Source organism: Oncorhynchus tshawytscha, linkage group LG20 (genome assembly GCF_018296145.1).
Source record: "Oncorhynchus tshawytscha isolate Ot180627B linkage group LG20, Otsh_v2.0, whole genome shotgun sequence".
Lineage (NCBI taxonomy): Eukaryota > Metazoa > Chordata > Actinopteri > Salmoniformes > Salmonidae > Oncorhynchus > Oncorhynchus tshawytscha.
In genome coordinates this window covers 449,554-472,455 of record NC_056448.1, presented here as the reverse complement: position 1 = coordinate 472,455, position 22,902 = coordinate 449,554, and the positions used below count along the sequence as shown (strand labels likewise).

Sequence of the window (22,902 nt, the reverse complement as noted above, 5' to 3'; positions counted from 1 at the left end):
CACAGCATTATAAAGCTGCGTTGAGACAATGACTTATCGATGACCCATGCCCAGCTCAGTTAATCCCTACCATTGTGTCGCTTAGATGTCATAATGCTTTAGAAAATGTACATTATCCTAGAGGAGTTGGAAGACACAATGTAAGTAACCTAGTTTATGTCCCTCTTACTGCCCTGAATGCCTCTGCTAATCCTACAGCTATTGTATGCAGTAATCATGTGCCTATGAACCAGAGTTGTACTGTTAGCGTTGAGGTGGTGTGCCCTAGGAGGAAGTCCACCGTGTGCAGCTCACCCTGCACTAATACAAATAACCTGAGCAGTATACTTCTGCTAAGCTTCCCAGTAAAGCAAGAAAAACAATCAAGCATCCCAGAAAAGTGTTAGAAATAACCCACATTAACATATGTAGCTTAAGGAACAAAGCTCATGAAATCAATAATTTGCTAGTAACAGATGACATTCAAATTCTGACAATCTCTGAAACTCAGATAATACCGTTGACACAGTGGTAGCAATACATGCTTATAATATCTAGAGAAAAGACAAATGCCAAAGGTGGAAGTGTTGCAGTTTATATTCAGACCACATTCCTGTAAAGCTTAGAGAGGATCCCATGTTAAATACTGTTAAAGTAATATGGCTACAGGTTCATCTGCCTCACCTAAAGCCCATTCTTGTGAGAAGCTGCTATAGACCACCAAGTGCTAACAGTCAGTATTTGGATAACATGTGAAATGCTTGATAATGTATGTGATATCAATAGAGAGGTATATTTTCTGGGTGATTTAAATATTGACTGGCTTTCATCAGGCTGCCCACTCAAGATAAAGCTTCAAACTGTAACTAGGGCCTGCAACCTGGTTCAGGTTATCAATCAACGTAGCAGGGTAGTTACAAACAGCACAGGAATGAAATCATCAACATGTATTGATCATATCTTTACTTATGCTGCATAAATTTTTTGAAAGCATTGTCCAAATCCATTGGATGTGATGATCACAATATACTTGCCATATCTAGGAAAACCAAGGTTCCAAAAGCTCAGCCTAATATTGTGAATAAGAGGTCATACAGTATTTGCTATTTTACAGTAAACAAATTGACAACTGACTTTTCAGCATGCTTATAGGGAAGAACATTCAACAAGCACAGCACTTACACAAATTACTGATGATTGGCTGAGAGAAATTGATGATAAAAAGATTGGGGTCTGTTTTGTTAGACTTCATTCTGGCTTTTGATATTATCGATCATAGTCTGTTGTTGGAAAAACTTATGTGTTATGGCTTTACACCCCCTGCTATATTATGGATAAAGACTTACCTGTCTGACAGAACACAGAGGGTGTTGTTTAAAAAATGTTTTCTTTTTTACTTGGTTTGGAGTCTTGATGTGTATTTAAAAAATGTTGAAATATATTGGATGTTAAGATATCGTTTTATTAATGAGAAAATATGTACATTCTTACTGTACATATAACTGTACAGCCACACCAACATAATCCAGGTAGAATCAGGAATTCCCCAGGGCAGCCTTCTATTCGCGTTAGTTTTTTCAATCTTTACTAACGACATGCCGCAGGCTTTGAGTAAACCAGTTTGTCTCTGTATGCGGATGACTCAACACTATACACATCAGCTACCACAGCGACTGAATTGACAGCAAGACTTAACAAAGAGCTGCAGTTAGTTTCAGAATGGGTGTCAGAGTAAGTTAGTCCTGAATATTTTTAACTAAAAGCTTTTTTTCTTCTGTTTTTAAATAGTTGTATTCACCTATAATAATTAAATTCCTCTCAATTCCAAAGTTAGGGAAATTGAAATAATTTGAATCAATATTATTCCCAAATATTACACACATTCAAATTAATTTCCTTCAGGATTTCAGGTTGATCATGTCACTGTTCTGACAGCCTAGCTATACTGGAAATTTAGAAATACAAGTTGAAATTATTTTTGAAGACATCCTGCAGTAAATGTTTGATACTAATTGCAATTAGTTTCATTAACTGGGAAAAATACAATTCCAATTAAATTCCAAAGAATAAATGTTTTTACAATTCCAATTCAATTACATAATGAAAAGCGGTGAAAACGATCCAACATGTTTCTGACATTTTATTTTGGATACATGTTTTACGTGCTTGAAAGTGAAATACTGTCAGCTTTAATGCCGCTGAAGAAAATGGAGTATTTAGTCGGTCCCTGAGCGCTTGCATTTAATGAAGTTCAAAGAAATACATAATATTTCTCCACTCCTGTTTCCGAGACAAAATGTGACTAGTTTCAGGAAATTAGTTGTCACTCATTACTACTTCACAGGAGCGCCATTTGAACTTAACATGTTTTTTTTTTCTCCATCAAAATGCGTTTTTTTTGTTGGATAAATGCCTTTTTGAACATGTGTATTGTCACGTGCCTTACTAACAAACGTGTAGCTGTCTGTAAATACGAATAAAGTATTTAAATTACGAGCCTAGTAGGTTTAGCCACGGAAAATGTCAGCAACCTTCCTGCTAGCCATGATTGGCTGAGATAATGAGTGGGCTGGACATGCCGAGAGATGAGTTTGGATTGGTCTGCCATGTAGCCCGCATCTGTCTATAATATGAGCTAGTCAGTATGTGTAGGTAATCCTTTCTAACGTGGCTTTTTTGAAAGATATCACGTAGTAGAACTGCAAAAGTGTTGCTTAACACTTTCTGGAGGACCAAGTTTTGGAATTAGTGTATGATAGCTAAGGAGATGGAGAAAATTCTGGCATTTGTTTGCATATATGCAGACTGAGTTTAAAGGCTGTTGTATAAAACACCTGTCAACGGATTACATCTTCAAAATAAGGGCAACCACGGCATCTGTGACAGAGACGGAGAAGCGTCCATCCATGTGTACGGGTAAGAGAGTCTACCTAGCTACATGTTCAGATATTACATGTTTCTGATTTTGTCAGTGGTTTTGATTTCAAGTGAGTGTACTGTTAGCTAGCCAGCTAACTTTAGCTGGCTGGCTGGTTAGCTAACGCTACGTGTTTGATCTGTGTAGTAATATTATTTTTATCAGAGCCATTTGCATTGCTAGTCAGAGCCTAATGTTAGCTAGCTAACATTGAACCTGGTTGGTTAGCTACCTGCAGATTCATGCAGGGTAGTAAGGTTATGAGTTGGGATTATGGTACATTGTTTAACTAGGTAGCTAAATGTCTAAACAAAAGACTGCAAGTAACTATTGCAAGTAACTATTTCAGTAGAATGTTTATGACGTCACTGCGACAACTGTCGATAGATGTAGCTGGTAAATTAGCTTTGGCTGTCTACTCTGATTTCACTGCACTCTCTTCTGTTTGCCAGAGCGCAGAATAACTGACGAATTTACAAATGCTCAACACCCGTTGAATATTGCCGGTGTCAGCAAAAAACACCGGCCAAAAAACGTTATTAAAATGTTGCCAGCAGCACAGTTGCAGTCTCCAACACTCTGGATAGCATGAAAACAGCCTAACCAGCTCTGCTACGGCGAGTAAAATGGTCAGAGTGAGCTGTTCTCTCGTTTGTGTCTGGAAGTAGCTAGCCAATGTTAGCCAGTTAGTTTGGGTGCTTGACTGCTGTTGTTAGATCAGAACGCTTGGATCCACCCTACTTTTCATCCAGAGCGCCCAGTGTGTGCTCTAAAAGCTCAGGGAGCAAACGGACAATCTGACAACGAGTTTAGGAAAGCCCAGAGCACACTCTGGCACTCCAGATTAAATTTACGAACACATCTGTAGTCTCAATGGGACTCCCTGCTGTATTAAAGGTCAAATAAAAGTTGCCAGGCAAGCCAAAACTCCATCCCACCAAAACAGGCTGAAATTTCAGGTGGTCTTATCAAACGGCTCTTATGCTTAAAGGGCATTATCATACTTTTCACAAATTTGACAGTGTTGGGGCGGCAGGTAGTCTAGTAGTTAGAGCATTGGGCCAGTAACCGAAAGGTTGCTGGATCGAATCCCTGAGCTGACAAGGTAAAAATATGTTGTTCTGCCCCTGAGCAAGGCAGTTAACCCACTGTTCCCCAGGCACCGAAGACTTGGATGTCGATTATGGCAGACCCTCGCACCTCTCTGATTCAGAGGGTTTGGGTTAAATGTGGAAGACACATTTCGGTTGAATGCATTGTTGTACAACTGACTAGGTATCCCCCTTTCCTACTCTGTCTCTCTCGCTTGCTCTCTACCGCACCTGCTGTCTCAACCTCTGAATGCTCGGCTATGAAAAGCCAACTGACATTTACTCCTGAGGTGCTGACCTGTTTTCCCTTCTACAACTACTGTGATTATTATTTGAGCATGCTGGTCGTCTATGAATGTTTGAACATCTTGAAGAACGATCTGGCCTTAATGGCCATGTACTATCATAATCTACCTCCGGCACAGCCAGAAGAGGACTGGCCGCCCCTCAGCGCCTGGTTTCTCTCTAGGTTTCTTCCTAGGTTCTTGCCTTTTCTAGGGAGTTTTTGCCAGCCACCTTGTCACTACATCTGCATTGCTTGCTCTTTTGGGATTTTAGGCTGGGTTCTGTATAAGCACTTTGTGACATCTGCTGAGGTATATGTGATTTGTGAAAATGGCTTTATGAATTAATTTGACTTGATGATATTCTAACCTCCATAGTATGGAAATATATACACAATATGACATGTTGTGGACACCTGCTCGCTTTGTACGCTGGGACATTGCCATGCAGAAACAGGAAAAGGCCTTCCACAAAGTTGGAAGCACAGCATTGTCTAGAATGTCAACCATGAAAAACAGCCCCAGACCATTATTCCTCCACCAAACTTTACAGTGGGCACTATGCATTGGGGCTGGTAGCGTTCTCCTGGCATCCGCCAAACCCAGATTCATCCATCGGACTGCCAGATGGGGAAGCTTGATTCATCACTCCAGTGAACGCATTTCCACTGCTCCAGACTCCAATGGCGGCAAGCTTTACACCACTCCAGCCAACGCTTGGCATTGCGCATGGAGATCTGAGCCTTGAGTGCGGCTGCTCGGCCATGAAAACCCATTTGATGAAGCTCCCGATGAACAGTTCTTGTGAAAAGAAAATGTATGTATGTACGTGTATGAATGTTTTTATTTATTTATTTTTATTTAACCAGGTAGGCAAGTTGAGAACAAGTTCTCATTTACAATTGCGACCTGGCCAAGATAAAGCAAAGCAGTTCGATAGATACAACAACACAGAGTTACACATGGAGTAAAACAAACATACAGTATAAACAAGTCTATATACGATGTGAGCAAATGAGGTGAGATAAGGGAGGTAAAGGCAAAAAAAGGCCATGGTGGCAAAGTAAATACAATATAGCAAGTAAAACACTGGAATGGTAGATTTGCAATGGAAGAATGTGCAAAGTAGAAATAATGGGGTGCAAAGGAGCAAAATAAATACATTAATTAAATACAGTAGGGAAAGAGGTAGTTGTTTGGGCTAAATTATAGGTGGGCTATGTACAGGTGCAGTAATCTGTGAGCTGCTCTGACAGTTGGTGCTTAAAGCTAGTGAGGGAGATAAGTGTTTCCAGTTTCAGAGATTTTTGTAGTTCTTTCCAGTCATTGGCAGCAGAGAACTGGAAGGAGAGGCGGCCAAAGAAAGAATTGGTTTTGGGGGTGACTAGAGAGATATACCTGCTGGAGCGTGTGCTACTGTAATGGTTTTCTTCATCTGAACGAGAGGCGGACCAAAGCGCAGCGTGGTTGTTTTGATTCATGTTTTAATAAATCCCTTTACATGAACAAACTAACAAAAACAAGAAATGTGAAAACTCAAAACAGTCCCATCTGGTGCAAAACACAAAGACAGGAACAATCACCCACAAACACACAGTGAAACCCAGGCTACCTAAGTATGATTCTCAATCAGAGACAACTAATGACACCTGCCTCTGATTGAGAACCATACTAGGCCGAAACATAGAAAACCCCAAATCATAGAAAATCAAACATAGACTGCCCACCCAACTCACGCCCTGACCATACTAACTAAACACAAAACACAGGAAATAAAGGTCAGAACGTGACAGTACCCCCCCCCAAAGGTGCGGACTCCGGCCGCAAAACCTTGACCTATAGGGGAGGGTCTGGGTGGGCGTCTGTCCGCGGTGGCGGCTCTGGCGCAGGACGCGGACCCCACTTCACCATTGTCTTAGTCCGCCTTATTGACCGCCTCCGTGGCTTTCTCACCATGGCCACCCCTCTCAATGACCCCACTGGACAGAGGGGCAGCTCTGGACAGAGGGGCAGAAGCTCTGGACAGAGGGGCAGAAGCTCTGGACAGAGGGGCAGAAGCTCTGGACAGAGGGGCAGAAGCTCTGGACAGAGGGGCTCTGGCGCTTCTGGGCTGACGGGCTCTGGCGCCTCAGACTCCGGCAGCGGCGGGACAGAAGCTCCGGCAGCAGCGCTGGACAGGCGGGAGGCTCCGGCAGCAGCGCTGGACAGGCGGGAGACTCCGGCCGCAGCGCCGGACAGGCGGGAGGCTCCGGACAGGCGGGAGGCTCCGGCAGCGGCGCCGGACAGGCGGGAGGCTCCGGCAGCGGCGCCGGACAGGCGGGAGGCTCCGGCAACGGCGCCGGACAGGCGGGAGGCTCCGGCAGCGGCGCCGGACAGGCGGGAGGCTCCGGCAGTGGCGCCGGACAGGCGGGAGGTTCCGGCAGCGGCGCCGGACAGGCGGGAGGCTCCGGCAGCGGCGCCGGACAGGCGGGAAGCTCCGGACAGGCGGGAGGCTCCGGCAGCGGCGCCGGACAGGCGGGAGGCTCCGGCAGCGGCGCCGGACAGGCGGGAGGCTCCGGCAGCGGCGCCGGACAGGCGGGAGGCTCCGGCAGCGGCGCCGGACAGGCGGGAGGCTCCGGACAGGCGGGAGGCTCCGGCAGCAGCGCCGGACAGGCGGGAGGCTCCGGCCGCAGCGCCGGACAGGCGGGAGGCTCCGGACAGGCGGGAGGCTCCGGACAGGCGGGAGGCTCCGGCAGCGGCGCCGGACAGGCGGGAGGCTCCGGCAGTGGCGCCGGACAGGCGGGAGGCCCGGCAGCGGCGCCGGACAGGCGGGAGGCTCCGGCAGCGGCGCCGGACAGGCGGGACCACCTGCAGGGAGGAGACAGAGAGACAGCCTGGTGCGTGGGGCTGCCACAGGAACCACCAGGCTGGGGAGACCTTCAGGAGGCTTGGTGTTAAGAGGAGGCACCTGAAGGACCGGGCTGTGGGGAGCACTGGAGCTCTGGTGCGCAACCTTGGCACCACTTCCCCAGGCTGGACAACTATTTTAGCCCGGACCCTCCAGAGTGCAGGCACAGGTTGAACCGGGCTGTGGATAAGCACGGGAGATCTAGTGCTCACTACACGCATCTCTCCCCTAGGCTCCACTCCCACATTTGCCCGGCACGAGCGGAGCGCAGGCAGAGGACGCACTGCACCCTCCCAGCGCCCGGAGACACAGCACGCAGAGCCGGCGCAGGATAACCTGGACCAAAACTGCGTACCGGCGACCAGACCCGCTGAGCAGGCACCATATGCCCTGGCTCAATGCCCACACTCACATGGCACTTTCGGGGGGCTGCCCTATAGCGCACCGGGCTATGGGCACGCACTGGCGACACTGTGCGCTTAACCGCATAACACGATGCCTGACCAGTAATGCGCTGCTTATAATAAGCACGAGGAGTGAGCTCAGGTCTGCTACCTGGCTTAGTACCACACCTCGTCTGCCCCCCCAAAAAAATTTTTTGGGGCTGCCTCTCGTACCTGTCGCACTGCCGTGCTGCCTCCTCATATCGCCTGGCTCCTCTCTCCGGCTGCCTCTGTTCTCCTAGCTGCCTCCACCTGTTCCCATGGAAGGTGATCCTTTCCCGCCAGGATCTCCTCCCAGGTGTAGCAACCCTTGCCATCCAATACATCCTCCCATGTCCAGGAGTCCTGTGATGCTGGCCGCTGTTGTTGCCGCTGCTGCTGCTGTCGTCGCTGCTGTTTACCACGCCGCTTGGTCCGAGTTGGGTGGGTGATTCTGTAATGGTTTTCTTCATCTGAACGAGAGGCGGACCAAAGCGCAGCGTGGTTGTTTTGATTCATGTTTTAATAAATCCCTTTACATGAACAAACTAACAAAAACAAGAAATGTGAAAACTCAAAACAGTCCCATCTGGTGCAAAACACAAAGACAGGAACAATCACCCACAAACACACAGTGAAACCCAGGCTACCTAAGTATGATTCTCAATCAGAGACAACTAATGACACCTGCCTCTGATTGAGAACCATACTAGGCCGAAACATAGAAAACCCCAAATCATAGAAAATCAAACATAGACTGCCCACCCAACTCACGCCCTGACCATACTAACTAAACACAAAACACAGGAAATAAAGGTCAGAACGTGACAGCTACAGGTGGGAGATGATATGGTGACCAGCGAGCTGAGATAAGGGGGGACTTTACCTAGCAGGGTCTTGTAGATGACATGGAGCCAGTGGGTTTGGCGACGAGTATGAAGCGAGGGCCAGCCAACGAGAGCGTACAGGTCGCAATGGTGGGTAGTATATGGGGCTTTGGTGACAAAACGGATTGCACTGTGACAGACTGCATCCAATTTTTTGAGTAGGGTATTGGAGGCTATTTTGTAAATGACATCGCCAAAGTCGAGGATTGGTAGGATGGTCAGTTTTACAAGGGTATGTTTGGCAGCATGAGTGAAGGATGCTTTGTTGCGAAATAGGAAGCCAATTCTAGATTTAACTTTGGATTGGAGATGTTTGATATGGGTCTGGAAGGAGAGTTTACAGTCTAACCAGACACCTAAGTATTTGTAGTTGTCCACGTATTCTAAGTCAGAGCCGTCCAGAGTAGTGATGTTGGACAGGCGGGCAGGTGCAGCTAGCGATCGGTTGAAGAGCATGCATTTAGTTTTACTTGTATTTAAGAGCACTTGGAGGCCACGGAAGGAGAGTTGTATGGCATTGAAGCTTGCCTGGAGGGTTGTTAACACAGTGTCCAAAGAAGGGCCAGAAGTATACAGAATGGTGTCGTCTGCATAGAGGTGGATCAGAGACTCACCAGCAGCAAGAGCGACCTCATTGATGTATACAGAGAAGAGAGTCGGTCCAAGAATTGAACCCTGTGGCACCCCATAGAGACTGCCAGAGGTCCGGACAGCAGACCCTCCGATTTGACACACTGAACTCTATCAGAGAAGTAGTTGGTGAACCAGGCGAGGCAATCATTTGAGAAACCAAGGCTGTCGAGTCTGCCGATGAGGATGTGGTGATTGACAGAGTCGAAAGCCTTGGCCAGATCAATGAATACGGCTGCACAGTAATGTTTCTTATCGATGGCAGTTAAGATATTGTTTAGGACCTTGAGCGTGGCTGAGGTGCACCCATGACCAGCTCTGAAACCAGATTGCATAGCAGAGAAGGTATGGTGAGATTCGAAATGGTCGGTAATCTGTTTGTTGACTTGGCTGTCGAAGACCTTAGAAAGGCATGGTAGGATAGATATAGGTCTGTAGCAGTTTGGGTCAAGAGTGTCCCCCCCTTTGAAGAGGGGGATGACCACAGCTGCTTTCCAATCTTTGGGAATCTCAGACGACACGAAAGAGAGGTTGAACAGGCTAGTAATAGGGGTGGCAACAATTTCGGCAGATCATTTTAGAAAGAAAGGCTCCAGATTGTCTAGCCCGGCTGATTTGTAGGGGTCCAGATTTTGCATCTCTTTCAGGACATCAGCTGAACGGATTTGGGAGAAGGAGAAATGGGGAAGGCTTGGGCGAGTTGCTGTGGGGGGTGCAGTGCTGTTGACCGCCGTAGAAAAATGCTTATTGAAATTCTCAATTATGGTGGATTTATCAGTGGTGACAGTGTTTCCTATCTTGTGGGCAGCTGGGAGGAGGTGTTCTTATTCTCCATGGACTTTACAGTGTCCCAGAACTTTTTTGAGTTGGTGTTGCAGGAAGCAAATTTCTGCTTGAAAAAGCTAGCCTTGGCTTTTCTAACTGCCTGTGTATAATGGTTTCTAGCTTCCCTGAACAGGTGCATATCACGGGGGCTGTTCGATGCTAATGCAGAACGCCATAGGATGTTTTTGTGTTGGTTAATAAGGGCAGTCAGGTCTGGGGAGAACCAAGGGCTATATCTGTTCCTGGTTCTAAATTTCTTGAATGGGGCATGTTTATTTAAGATGGTTAGGAAGGCATTTAAAAAAAAATATCCAGGCATCCTCTACTGACGGGATAAGATCAATATCCTTCCAGGATACCCCGGCCAGGTCGATCAGCGAGCAGGCCTTTCTAAAGTGTTTCAGGGAGCGTTTGACAGTGATGAGTGGAGGTCGTTTGACCGGTGAGCCATTACGGATGCAGGCAATGAGGCAGTGATCGCTGAGATCTTGGTTGAAGACAGCAGAGGTGTATTTAGCCCGTGTTTAAGGCTTTGGGGAGGTACCTGGTAGTTTCATTGATAATTTGTGTGAGATATATATATATGAATATATGTGTGTGTATAAAGATATACATTACTGTTCAAAAGTTTGTTGTCACTTAGAAATGTCCTTGTTTTTGAAAGAAAAGGACATTTTTTGTCAATTTAAAATAATATCAAATTGATCAGAAATACAATGTTGACATTAATGTTGTAAATGACTATTGTAGCTGGAAATGGCAGATTATCAGCAACCATCACTCCTCTGTTCCAATGGCACATTGTGTTAGCTAATCCAAGTTTATCATTTTAAAAGGCTAATTGATCATTAGAAAAGCCTTTGCATTAGAAAAGCCTTTGCAATTATGTTAGCACAGCTGAAAACTGTTGTCCTGATTTAAAGAAGCAATAAATCTGGCCTTCTTTAGAGTAGTTGAGTATCTGGAGCATCAGTATTTGTGGGTTCGATTACAGACTCAAAATAGCCAGAAACAAAGTACTTTCTTCTGAGACCTGTCAGTCTATTCTTGTTCTGAGAAATTAAGGCTTATTCCATGCAAGAAATTGCCTAGAAACTGGAGATATCGTACAACAGAACAGAGTAAACTGTCTCTAACCAGAATAGAAAGAGGAGTGGGAGGCCCCAGTGCACAACTGAGCAAGAGGGCAAGTACCTACAGTTGAAGTTGGAAGTTTACATACACTGGTTGGAGTCATTAACACATTGAACACAGTGTATTCCGTCTTAAATTGTATCGTTTTAGGGTATCTAACGTTGGATTAGGAAAGTTGTTTGAAATGTTTGGACCACGTTTACAGGTAACTTATTAGATACTTTGTAGTCATGTTGGGCGAGTTGGAACCGGTGTATTTCTGAATCAAACGCACCAAATAAATGGACATTTTGGGGATATAAAGAAGGGATTTATCGAACAAAAGGACCATTTGTGATGTTTTTGGGACATTTTGGAGGTCCAACAGAAGAAGATCTTCAAAGGTAAGGAATTCATTATATCTTTATTTCTGACTTTTGTGTCGCACCTGCCTGGTTGAAATATGGTTTTCATGTGTTGGTATGCGGGGCGCTGTCCTCAGATAATCGCATGGTTTGCTTTCGCCGTAAATCCTTTTTGAAATCTGACACGGCGGCTGGATTTACAACAACCGACTTGTTGCTTTATTTTGATGTATTGCACTTGTGATTTTATGAAAGTTAAATATTTATAGTAATTTAATTTGAATTTGGAGCTCTGCAATTTCACCAGATGTTGTCAAGGTGGGACGCTAGCGTCGCACTGAAGTTAACAAACTATAGTTTTAACAAGTCGGTTAGGACATCTGCTTTGTGCATGACACAAGTCATTTTTCCAACAATTGTTCACAGCCAGATTATTTCACTGTATCGCAATTCCAGTGGGTCAGAAGTTTACATACACAAAGTTGACTGTGCCTTTAAACAGTTTGGAAAATTCCAGAAAATTATGTCATGACTTTAGAAGCTTCTGAATCAAATGAAATCAGCCAAGACTTCAGAAAAAACATTGTAGACCTCCACAAGTCTGGTTAATCCTTGGGAGCAATTTCCAAACGCCTGAAGGTATCACATTCATCTGTACAAACAGTAGAACACAAGTATAAACACCATGAGACCACACAGCCGTCATCCCGCTCAGGAAGGAGACGCGTTCTGTCTCCTAGAGATGAATGTACTTTGGTGTGAAAAGTGCAAGTCAATCCCAGAACAACAGCAAAAGACCTTGTGAACATGCTGGAGGAAACAGGTACAAAAGTATCAATATCCACAGTAAAACGAGTCCTATATCGACATAAACTGAAAAGCCGTTCAGCAAGGAAGAAGCCACTGTTCCAAAACCGCCATAAAATAGCCAGACTACGGTTTGCAACTGCACATGGAGACAAAGATCGACAAAGATGTCCTCTGGCCTGACGAAACAAAAATAGAACTGTTTGGCCATAATGACCATCGTTATGTTTGGAGGGAAAAGAGGGATGCTTGCAAGCCGAAGAATACCATCCCAACCATGAAGCACGTGGGTGGTAGCACCATGTTGTGGGGTTGCTTTGCTGCAGGAGGGACTGATGCACTTCACAAAATAGATGGCAACATGAGGGAGGAAAATGATGTGCATATATTGAAACAACATCTCAAGACCGCGGTCAGGAAGTTAAAGCTTGGTCACAGATGGGTCTTCCAAATGGACAATGACCACAAGCATACTTCCAAAGTTGTGGCAAAATGGCTTTAGGACAACAAAGTCAAGGTATTGGAGTGGCCATCACAAAGCCCTGACCTCAATCCTATAGAAAATGTAGAAAAAGCGTGTGTGAGCAAGGAGACCTACAAACCTGACTCAGTTACACCAGCTCTGTCAGGAGGAATGGTCCAAAATTCACCCAACTTATTGTGGTAAGCTTGTGAAAGGCTACCTTAAACGTTTGACCCAAGTTAAACAATGTAAAGGCAATGCTAAAAAATGCTAATTGAGAGTATGTAAACTTCTGACCCACTGGGAATGTGATGAAAGAAATAAAAGCTGTTATAAATCATTCTCTCCTATTTTAATGACATTTCACATTCTTAACATAAAGTGGTGCTCCTAACTGACATATGACAGGGAATTTGTAATAGAATTAAATGACAGGAGTTGTGAAAAACTGAGTTTAAATATAGGTGTATGTAAACTTCCAACTGTATCTAACAACTATTTTAATTTAAGTTGACTATCTCTTTTTTCTCTCTCTCCACCTCCCTCTCTGCATCTCTCTCTCTTCATCTTCCCCTCCTCCAGACCACATCCCAGAAGATCTATGTGACCCCTTCTACACGGACCAGTATGAGCAGGAGCACATCAAGCCGCCCGTCATCAGACTGCTGCTGTCCGGGGAGCTGTACTGCCGTGTCTGCGGCCTCATCCTGAAGGGCGAGCAGGCCTCAGCGCTCCAGTCCCACCTGTCCGTCATCCAGGCCCTCTCTCGGAAAGGCATCTACGTCCTGGAGAGTGACAACAACCCAGTCTCTGACGGTGACCTGGACTGTATCCCCATCAAGATGGTGAGTAGAACGTACTGGGCTGGATAGAGAGTTGTAGTTGGGGATTATGGGTTTGAGGTTTAGGACTGGGAAACTTGGTGTGGGAGGGTGTGTCTGCATCCATATTTGAGTCTGGCTTTTGAAGTTGTTTCATTTATCTCCCCCACAGTTTTATTGATACAAATGAAGTAACCCTAATAAAATGTTTGTATACCAAATAGGAGATAGGAAATATCAAGCACTCTGTTTTTGTTTTTGTACTTTTAGTGCAGCAGCTATGCATGGTGGTGTTTACAACAGTAAATGTGGTGCTACAGTGACAGTACTGTAAATCCTGTCAGCAGTAGGGGAACGATTGGGAACGGAAGGCCATCTATCTGCCTTGACCCTGCTTCTGGCCAAATTAGCAGCACAGCCACCAGCACTGTGTGTGTTAGTAAGAATTGTAACACATCGTGTACGTGTGTTTTCTGTTTTACTATACTTTAGGGGTGTAACCCGGGTTTGGTACGTATTGCGTTTTTTGAGTCATGTTTCGGGTACATCGGGAAAATTAATTGCCAAAAGTTACCTCTTTTAAGGATTTTTTTTTTGGTACCATCTTTGAAATGCAAGAGAGAGGCCATAATGTATTATTCCAGCCCAGGCGTAATTTAGATATGGACACTAGATGGCAGCAGTGTATGTGCAATTGTTTTTGACTGATCCAATGAACCATTGCATTTATGTTCAAAATGTTGTATCAAGACCGCCCAAATGTGCCTAATTGGTTTATTAATAACTTTTTAAGTTCATAACTGTCCACTCTCCTCATACAATAGCATGGTATTCTTTCACTGTACTAGCTATTGTAAATTGGACAGTGCAGTTAGATTAACATGAATTTAAGCTTTCTGCCAATATCAGATATGTCTATGTCCTGGGAAATGTTCTTGTTACTTTAAACCCCATGCTAATCACATTAGAGCACATTAGCTCAACCGTCCCGTGGGTGGGACACCGATCTGTAGAGATCCATAATTAATTTGAGTTTATTTAAGAAAATCCAAAGTGTTGGTATTCCTGATTCCATATATGATCATGAGTCATATAATGCCTGATGAGAGTACAATCAGGAATACCAACACATTGTGAAATGGGTTAAACAAATCAAAATATATTTTATGTTTGAGATTCTTCAACGTAGCCACCCTTTGCCTTGATGACAGCTTTGCACACTCTTGGTATTCTCTCAACCAGCTTCACCTGGAATGCTTTTCCAACCGTCTTGAAGGAGTTCCCACATATGCTGAGCACTTGTTGGCTGCTTTTCCTTCGATCTGCGGTCCAACTCATCCCTCATCTCAATTGGGTTGAAGTCAGGGGATTGTGGAGGCCAGGTCATCTGATCAGCACTCCATCACTCTCCTTCTTGGTCAAATAGCCCGGAGGTGTGTTGGGTCATTGTCCTGTTGAAAAACAAATGATAGTCCCAATATGCGCAAACCAGGGGGGATGGTGTATCACTGCAGAATGCTGTGGTAGCCATGCTGGTTAAGTGTGCCTTGAATTCTAAATAAATCACAGACAGTGTCACCAGCAAAGCATCCCACACCATCACACCATCTCCTCAATGCATCACAGTGGGAACCATACATGCTTGGCGGTTGGAACCCGAAATCTCAAAGGACATATTTCCACCGGTTTAATGTCCATTGCTCGTGTTTCTTGGCCCAAGCAAGTCTCTTCTTATTATTGTTGTCCTTCAGTAGTGGTGTCTTTGCTACAATTCGACCATGAAGGCCTGATTTACAGTCTCCTCTGAACAGTTGATGTTGAGATGTGTCTGTTACTTGAACTCTGAAGCATTTATTTGGGCGGTTGGTAACTCTAATGAACTTATCCTCTGCAGCAGAGGTAACTCTGGGTCTTCCTTTCCTGTGGCGGTCCTCATGAGTGCCAGTTTCATCATAGTGCTTGATGGTTTTTGCGACTGCACTTGAAGAAACTTTCAAAGTTCTTGAAATTTCCCGTATTGACTGACCTTCATGTTTTAAGGTAATGATGGACTGTCATTTCCCTTTGCTTATTTGAGCTGTTTTTGCCATAATATGGACTTGGTCTTTTACCAAATAGGGCTATCTTCTATATACCACCCCTACCTTGTCACAACACAACTGATTGGTTCAAATGAATTAAGAAGGAAAGAAATTCCACAAATGAACTTTTAACAAGGCACACGTGTTAATTGAAATGCATTTCAGGTGTGTCATGTATTTCTAGGAGTGGTGGGTGTAGAGTCAGGCGCAGAGAGCAAACTTCCAAAGAAATGTGTTTATTGCGCATAGTCTAGCCAAACAAAAAGGCAATGCCCATAGAACACGAACATGTCTCCAAAACATGGAAAGAACATAATACGCAGGCGAAAAAAACAACAGCACCACTGACCGTAAGGATAAGCCCGCACAACAGCAAACTAATCTATTTACATCAACTGGTATTTCTATCAATGAATAGGCAAAAAAAAAAGCATTATTTGACAATGCAATTTTTTTTCTTACTCCCTGACATTTTTATCGGCTTTTCTATAAAGAAAAATCAAGCCAAAAGCCGGCTATTAACAGCTAACGGAAACCCTGCCCCGGTGATGTGTTGGGCTGACTGCACCACCCTCTGGAGAGCCCTGCGGTTGTGCACGGTGCAATTGCCCTTGCCAGGCGGTGATACAGCCCAACAGGATGCTCTCAATTGTGCATTTTTGTGTGAGTGTCTTAGGGGCAAGCCAAATTTCTTCAGCCTCCTGATGTTGCGCCGTCTTCATCACATCTGTGAGGATGGACCATTTCAGGTTGTCTGTGATGTGCACGCTGAGGAAATTGAAGCTTATTTTTGTTTTATCTTCCTGTTAAACTAAGGGCTGATGTAATCTTTGGTGTACGCATGAATTGTCTGAGAAATTACAGGAAATAAATGTAGCTTGGGCTAAGGCCAGATGGACTGATTCTACGTCTGATTGGCAATCCTTCAGACATTTGGGAAATAGATGCCTATCCCTGGTTTAAAAAGTTTAATCAACAAATTTCTTGAATTTTGTATCGGTGTTGTTGTAATCCAGACAATTTCTGAAATGTGGTCAAATCTTTCAAACTAAACCACCCCCTTGTTGCCCCGGCAGGTTTTGACAGCCTCAGGTCCCATTTTAGACTAAATGGAGATTTGAGATGCTTTTAATAACCATTTTGCTTCATCTGGCCAGCTGTTTAGAAGGATCATCTCTGAAAATTGAAACATCCTTTAGTCACATCAGAACAGATTGTAGAGAATGATGCATTAACAGACTGACATACTTTATTTTCATTTCAACCCTTTGTCTATGATGTACTAAGTACTTTGCTAAGGATTGATGTTAATAAACTAAAGCATAGGGACTGATTCAGTTGATCTCTTCTTACTGCAGCTCTGCCCCACTTATTGCAGAACCAATTGTTTCTGGTGTTATCCCTATGATCTGGCAAGCAGCCAATGTAAGGAGATCTTTATGACTTAGATAACTACAGTCCAATTTCCAAATGATCTTGCCTTTCCAAAGTTTTAGAATCCATTAACAACTTTCAGTTAAATACTTTAACTTCTCACTCTATTTTTAATGTGCACCAATCCAGTTTTAGACCTGGACATAGCACAGCTTCAGCTGCTACGCTTATTTTAGGGTTGTTAAATTGCTTGGATCCTAAAAATAATTGTGCTGCCTTATTTATAGACCTTTCCAAGGCCTTTAATACCATTTACTGTGTCATCACATTCTTCTTCAACGGTTAACTGAAATAGGCCTGGATCAGGCTTCCTGCAAGTAGTTTGACAATTGTCAGACAGAAATCAATGTGTGATCTCTGGTGTTTCCTGGATATTACAAAAGGTGTACCGCAGGGGTCGGTACTGAGACCAGTTCTCTTTAATATTTATATAAATAATATTGGTCTATTTGTTAAAACTTGTAATATTCATCTGTATGCAGATGAGACTTGTGTATGCCGTTGCCCCAACGGTTGACCAGGATATGTTAGAGCTGCAATCTGACATTGTTAACTTACAGAAAGCCCTGGTTGTTTTAAAAATTGTACTTAATGCAGGTAAGACTAAATGCAGGTTTAAAAACTCTAATTGCCTAATTTCATTGCTAATGTATAAAATAATGCACTTACCAAACCCGTTCACAGGATTGGTTAACTCTTGAGGTCCTCTGGTGAATCCTCCTTTAATTTTAATGCCCCGCTTTGTTGGAAAAACCCACAAAATTCTTTGCGTCTTGATTCCCTGGTGCCGCTAGGGCAGTTTAGGACTCTGGCGTTGAAACAACTGTAATTCATTAATTCGATTGATGATAGTGTTTTATTTGTTGAAATTGTGATGTTGAGGTTGTCTTGTGGTTATTTGTATTCTTGTTTTAATTGTAATGTAAATTGTTCTTCCTGTTGTGAGAATTTTTGTACTCAGGGTACCATTTGGAATGAGACCTTGGTCTCAATTGGGCAACACTGAATAAATACGTAAGTTCATACATTTTCACCACCCTCTCCGCCTTATCAAATCCATAATGAGCCTCTACCCACCCAGCATGCCAAAATCAACCAAGATCATTTTCACATTCTGAGGTGTGTAACATCACTCACTCACAACACTTACAAAAGTAATGCCAGCTAGCTACGTATTTGTAGATTTTTTGTTTGTTTTTGTACTGGTAGCCTTCTTATACTGGTCAAGCGATTTGGTACACCTAGTTCTTTAAAAAAATTATATACGCATGTATTGTCTTGATTAAACTAGGCTATACCTGCTTGATCTGAATTGATTGTTGGTAACAATGACTAACTTCATTCTAACTAATCCCTCATCCAGCATGGCCAGCATGCTGTGACTGCAGCAGCGTAGACTTTTTTCTCAATGCTTTCCCGGTCAGTTGGAGAACCCAGACAGGGACAGAGTCAGGGAATGGCTGCTAACCCAACCGTTCCAAACGAGATGGCCAGGTAGTGTAGCCAGCAGCTTAAAAAGTAGTGTTAGTACACCAACATATTTTCCATGTTCAACAATAGAAAACTTTTGACATATCTTTTTTGTTGTTGTTATGAGTCGAAACTCTGAAATGACCCCATCCACAGCTGAAGAGCTGGAGCTAATCCAGGCCGGACTAGGGAAGAAACCAGAGTCACTGCTTATTCAGTGGTCTCCAATTGAACCTCTGGAGCTCAGAAATGATGAAGATTACACTGAGAGACAATGCCACTCTGTTGGACTGGAATTTTGTGCTGATGTACAATAACACTGTAGACGTCCTGTTGATTACCCATGGTTATGTTATTTGTATGCAGCAAGGGATGGAAGGTTTTATTACAATTTCAGTTGCTGCTGCAGTTGCTCATTTTTATATTTTGACACAAAGTTCTGTATTTGTGGATCTACTGTATTAGTGTTTACAGAATTGTGCTAACCACCGTTCACTGAGCTCTGTGTCACTTTAGCATTGTTATGTCACTGCCTGCTTTTGATTTTCATGTTAAGACACTGGATGGCATGTACACTAACTAAAGGTGACAGCTCGATAAATCATATGGGGGGAGAAAGTTACCTCAGGAGCCATATGACACCTATGGATTCTTCAACACTTCTGTAACAGTGTTTTATAGATCACTGCATTATTAGAACGTACGGACGATTAACCTCTGAACTTGGAACCTGTTTTCTGTATGCCCAATGGTAGTGCCGTGAACATGTTACAATTATTCACATGTGATTAGTTTGACACTGTTATACTACATTATGTTGATTATTACACGGTATTTATCAGTTTTATATGTTCAAATGTTGGGTTTGTTTTTAGAGAGAAGTGTTAATTAACAAAGCTGCTTTGTGGAAATAAATGCCATCCGTTTACAATAAGTTTAACTGAAACAGTATGTTTCCATCATACCAGTTAAGAGGTGGTGTTTTCTTTGTCAACAATGTTTTTTTTTGTGTTTTGCCATTATCAAGAGGCACTGGGGCTAAAACAATATCCTACATAGTGTGGGAGGACTGCACCTAAAAAGGCTGGAGACTCATAACTAATCGAAGAGCATGCATGTATATGTCCTGACCAAAAGATGAGGAGTCAGTGGTAGGGTTCACTTGACGTTGCAGCACAGCAAGATTCTCAGTAGACGGGGCGTGGGATGTCAGGAACAATGACCCCATTGTCAGTGTTTCCAGATTATCCTCCTGATAAAACAGGTCCCCCACCTGCTGAATCTGGAATGCTCAAAAGAAACAAATCTGTATTAGTGACGATAAATTTAAAGGGAGATCTGTCAAGCCATTCACATATCACACAGACGCATACCTCTGCAGAGTCTGGTTCAGACACAGGTGTTTGGAGCATTCCTATATGCCACAGCTGGTGAGGTTTCAGTTATGCTTCTGTACTTAAAGGGTAATTATTCCAACTCTCTGTGAAATGTTGCAGATCTGCTCGCAGACGAGGTAGGAACACATATCCCACACAGAAGTGGTGGATAGAATTTGACAGGTCAAGGTAGCCTTCTTCCTCCAAACTGTGCAGCAAGTTGTACTACTGACATGTCACAGCACTCCAAACATCTTTCCATAAGTGTTCCACTCTAACAGGGAAAGAAAATGTTTTATGGGGGGGGGGGAACCTAATCTCTGAGGTCCTGTGGTCTTACTCCATGAATAGTGAACACTGGGGTGGGTCCGAGGTTATAGAAATGCAAGTTGTGTGTGCCTCTGTGAGTGGTTACTGACTATGTGACACAGACACCTACCTGAAACATTTAAATATAGAGGGCTATGTGTCTCACCACTTGGTTATTGCAAGGCTAACCCCCAGGGAAATCATGACTTGGCAGCAACAGAGCCTTGATAGTCCATTGAAAATGGCTGAGTGTTTGTGGTGTAAATCTGAAAATTAGCAGCTGACAATCGCTTCTTTTTTGTAGATATGAACTGAGATATGACCGTTGAATCTAAAGCAGCAGATGTCATTTCCAGGATACGTCAGTACAGCACAGAAAGCAATCTTAGGAGGTTTGATGAGGAGGATGTCAAGGGTTTTTATACAGAAAGTAACTCCTCACAAGATGTTACAATACATTAGTGGTTAGGATGAATATGCATAATACAGGTAATATTTTTTTTCATTCTACTATATCAATATTTACCTTGAAGGCCATTTATTTCTGCCGACTCCATCCATAAAGTATCCAAAAGCAGTTGCTGCTTTGTTATTGTCCGCAGTGTCTAGATAGAACATCTATACAAGAGGTAGCCTACGCTTAACACCAGACTGGTATTGTGGTTCATTAGGTAATGGGAAATATGCAATATGCATACAAAATAATATACATATCTTCCTTGAAAATCCATCTATACTGCCAAAGATGAAAATGTTGTATCTTGAAAAAAAGCATTGGAATTAAAAGTGAAATGTTTAACCTATTAACCTGTGTAACCGATGTGAAATGGCTAGCTAGTTAGCGGTGGTGTGCGCTAATCGCGTTTCAATTGGTGATGTCACTCGCTCTGAGGCCTTGAAGTAGTGGTTCCCCTTGCCCTGCAAGGGCCGCAACTTTTGTGGAGCGATGGGTAACGATGCTTCGTGGGGGTCAGTTGTTGATGTGTGCAGAGGGTCACTGGTTCGGGCGAGGGGACGGACGAAAGTTAAACTGTTACACCTGCTTCATTATTTATGTATTACCAGTTGAAGAACAACTCCAATACATCATTGAAAATGTGTCTACAATTTAGTAAGAATAAAAAAGCTTAAATAACTTCTTAGATTTGATGGGGACATTCTACATCTTAGTACCTTATCAATTTATGATTTGTATCAATGTGGATGACAGGGGAGCAGGAACAGAGTATCCTCGCCGAGCAATACAATGAAGCTGGATCCTTCTGGCAATGATACCTGCACCATCTACACGCTGCAAAGACTCCCTAACTCTTCTCCATTGTACACGATGGACCATTGCTTGGAGACTTCCTTTGACCATTCTAAAGCCGCATGGGGCATCCTTCCCTTAATGACTCTGACTATCTGGTCTAACTCTTCATCTGACATATCAGAATAGCATTCCCTGACAGACACAGTGTGTTCTTTCATCCAGCTGTAAATGGTCGACCCTTAAATGCCATGCATGTCAGCTATGTTAGCCAGAGGAAAAGCCGTATCCAGGATACTTTGAAGTGTCACACGAGTAATTTCTCGTTTTGGCCATCCTACATTCCCACTATAAGAACTAATAACAACTTCATTAAATAGTGAAGGGAAAACATTGTGTGAGATCGGTGCTGACAACTTCAATAAATTGTTGCAGACCATCTACCATCTCCGCGGGAATATCAATATAATTTATTTACCCCAGCTCGAACAAACTGTAACTCTTGTGTGCATACAAACAAGAGATATTAAAAATCAATGGGTCATCTGATGATGATAGATCTTAACCTATCCCTCACCCTTATCTGCTGAGCCATTCTTCCCTGCAATGAAACAATATTCCAGTTAGTGTTATATGATTAAAAACAATGTGTATATGATAACACTGAGTGTGTGTTTTAAAGTAGGCCTATGTATCATTAGCTAATGGAAACACAGTAACATTTTTCTGGAAAAAAAAGCTAACCGTTATACTGTCATGAAATATGATTATATATCGACTATGAAATAAATAGGACATGGCCTGTTTATGAGTTGCCATGAAAGAAAGTTAGATGAATTCAACTGAAAATGGCGAGAACAGTCGTTCGTAGCTAAATGCTTTTGGTTAGCTTGAGAATAATAATTGCATGATTTATCACTCTACTGTATGCATGTATGTAATATAGTAGAATGTTTTGAACTGACACTGAATCGTAGGAGCTAACTACTAGCTATATAAAAGTTGGACAGAAGAACACCCAGTGCTGCTTACCTGAGATGCCATCATCACACAGTCCTTCTTTGTCGGTGTCCACTGACTTCTTTTGTGTCGGAAAGAAAGGCTGAACAGTATTGGTTGTAACCAAACTGACACTCAAATAATGGCTGACAAATGGAGAAGCATCATCCACACCTCCCACTAAAGCCCGCTCACAGCTGTGGGGTCAAAAGTGCAAACGAAGAACTAGTGTTTCAAACAAAACAAAAAAAAGAAGCACTGAAAGCAAAGGGGGCAGTCTAGCCAAAACAGGGTTGTTGTTAGGGAAATTAAATTCGAGTTTAGTTTTCAAATACATTTTTTGTTCTCAAAATAAACAAAAAAAAGAAACTTACCTTTTTCAGGACCCCTTCTTTCAAAGATAATTAGTAAAAATCCAAATAACTTCACAGATCAAATTGTAAAGGATTTAAACACTATTTCCCGTGCATGTTCAATGTAACATAAACAATTA

The 22,902-nt window shown here is 43.2% G+C and overlaps 1 protein-coding gene across 6 annotated transcripts in view; it reads left to right on the top strand.

Moving 5' to 3' along the window:
• LOC112219707 (calmodulin-regulated spectrin-associated protein 1-B) overlaps positions 1-22,902 on the top strand; it is a 131,969-nt gene that overhangs the window by 20,545 nt on the left and 88,522 nt on the right. For all 6 annotated transcript variants that reach the window (XR_006079433.1, XR_006079432.1, XM_024381214.2 and 3 more), the window contains one exon: positions 13,253-13,515. Coding sequence is in view for 4 of the 6 variants with exons in the window: in XM_024381214.2 (XP_024236982.1) it covers positions 13,253-13,515 (263 nt within the window). In the remaining 2 variants the exon portion in view is untranslated. The remainder of the gene's footprint in view (positions 1-13,252; positions 13,516-22,902) is intronic.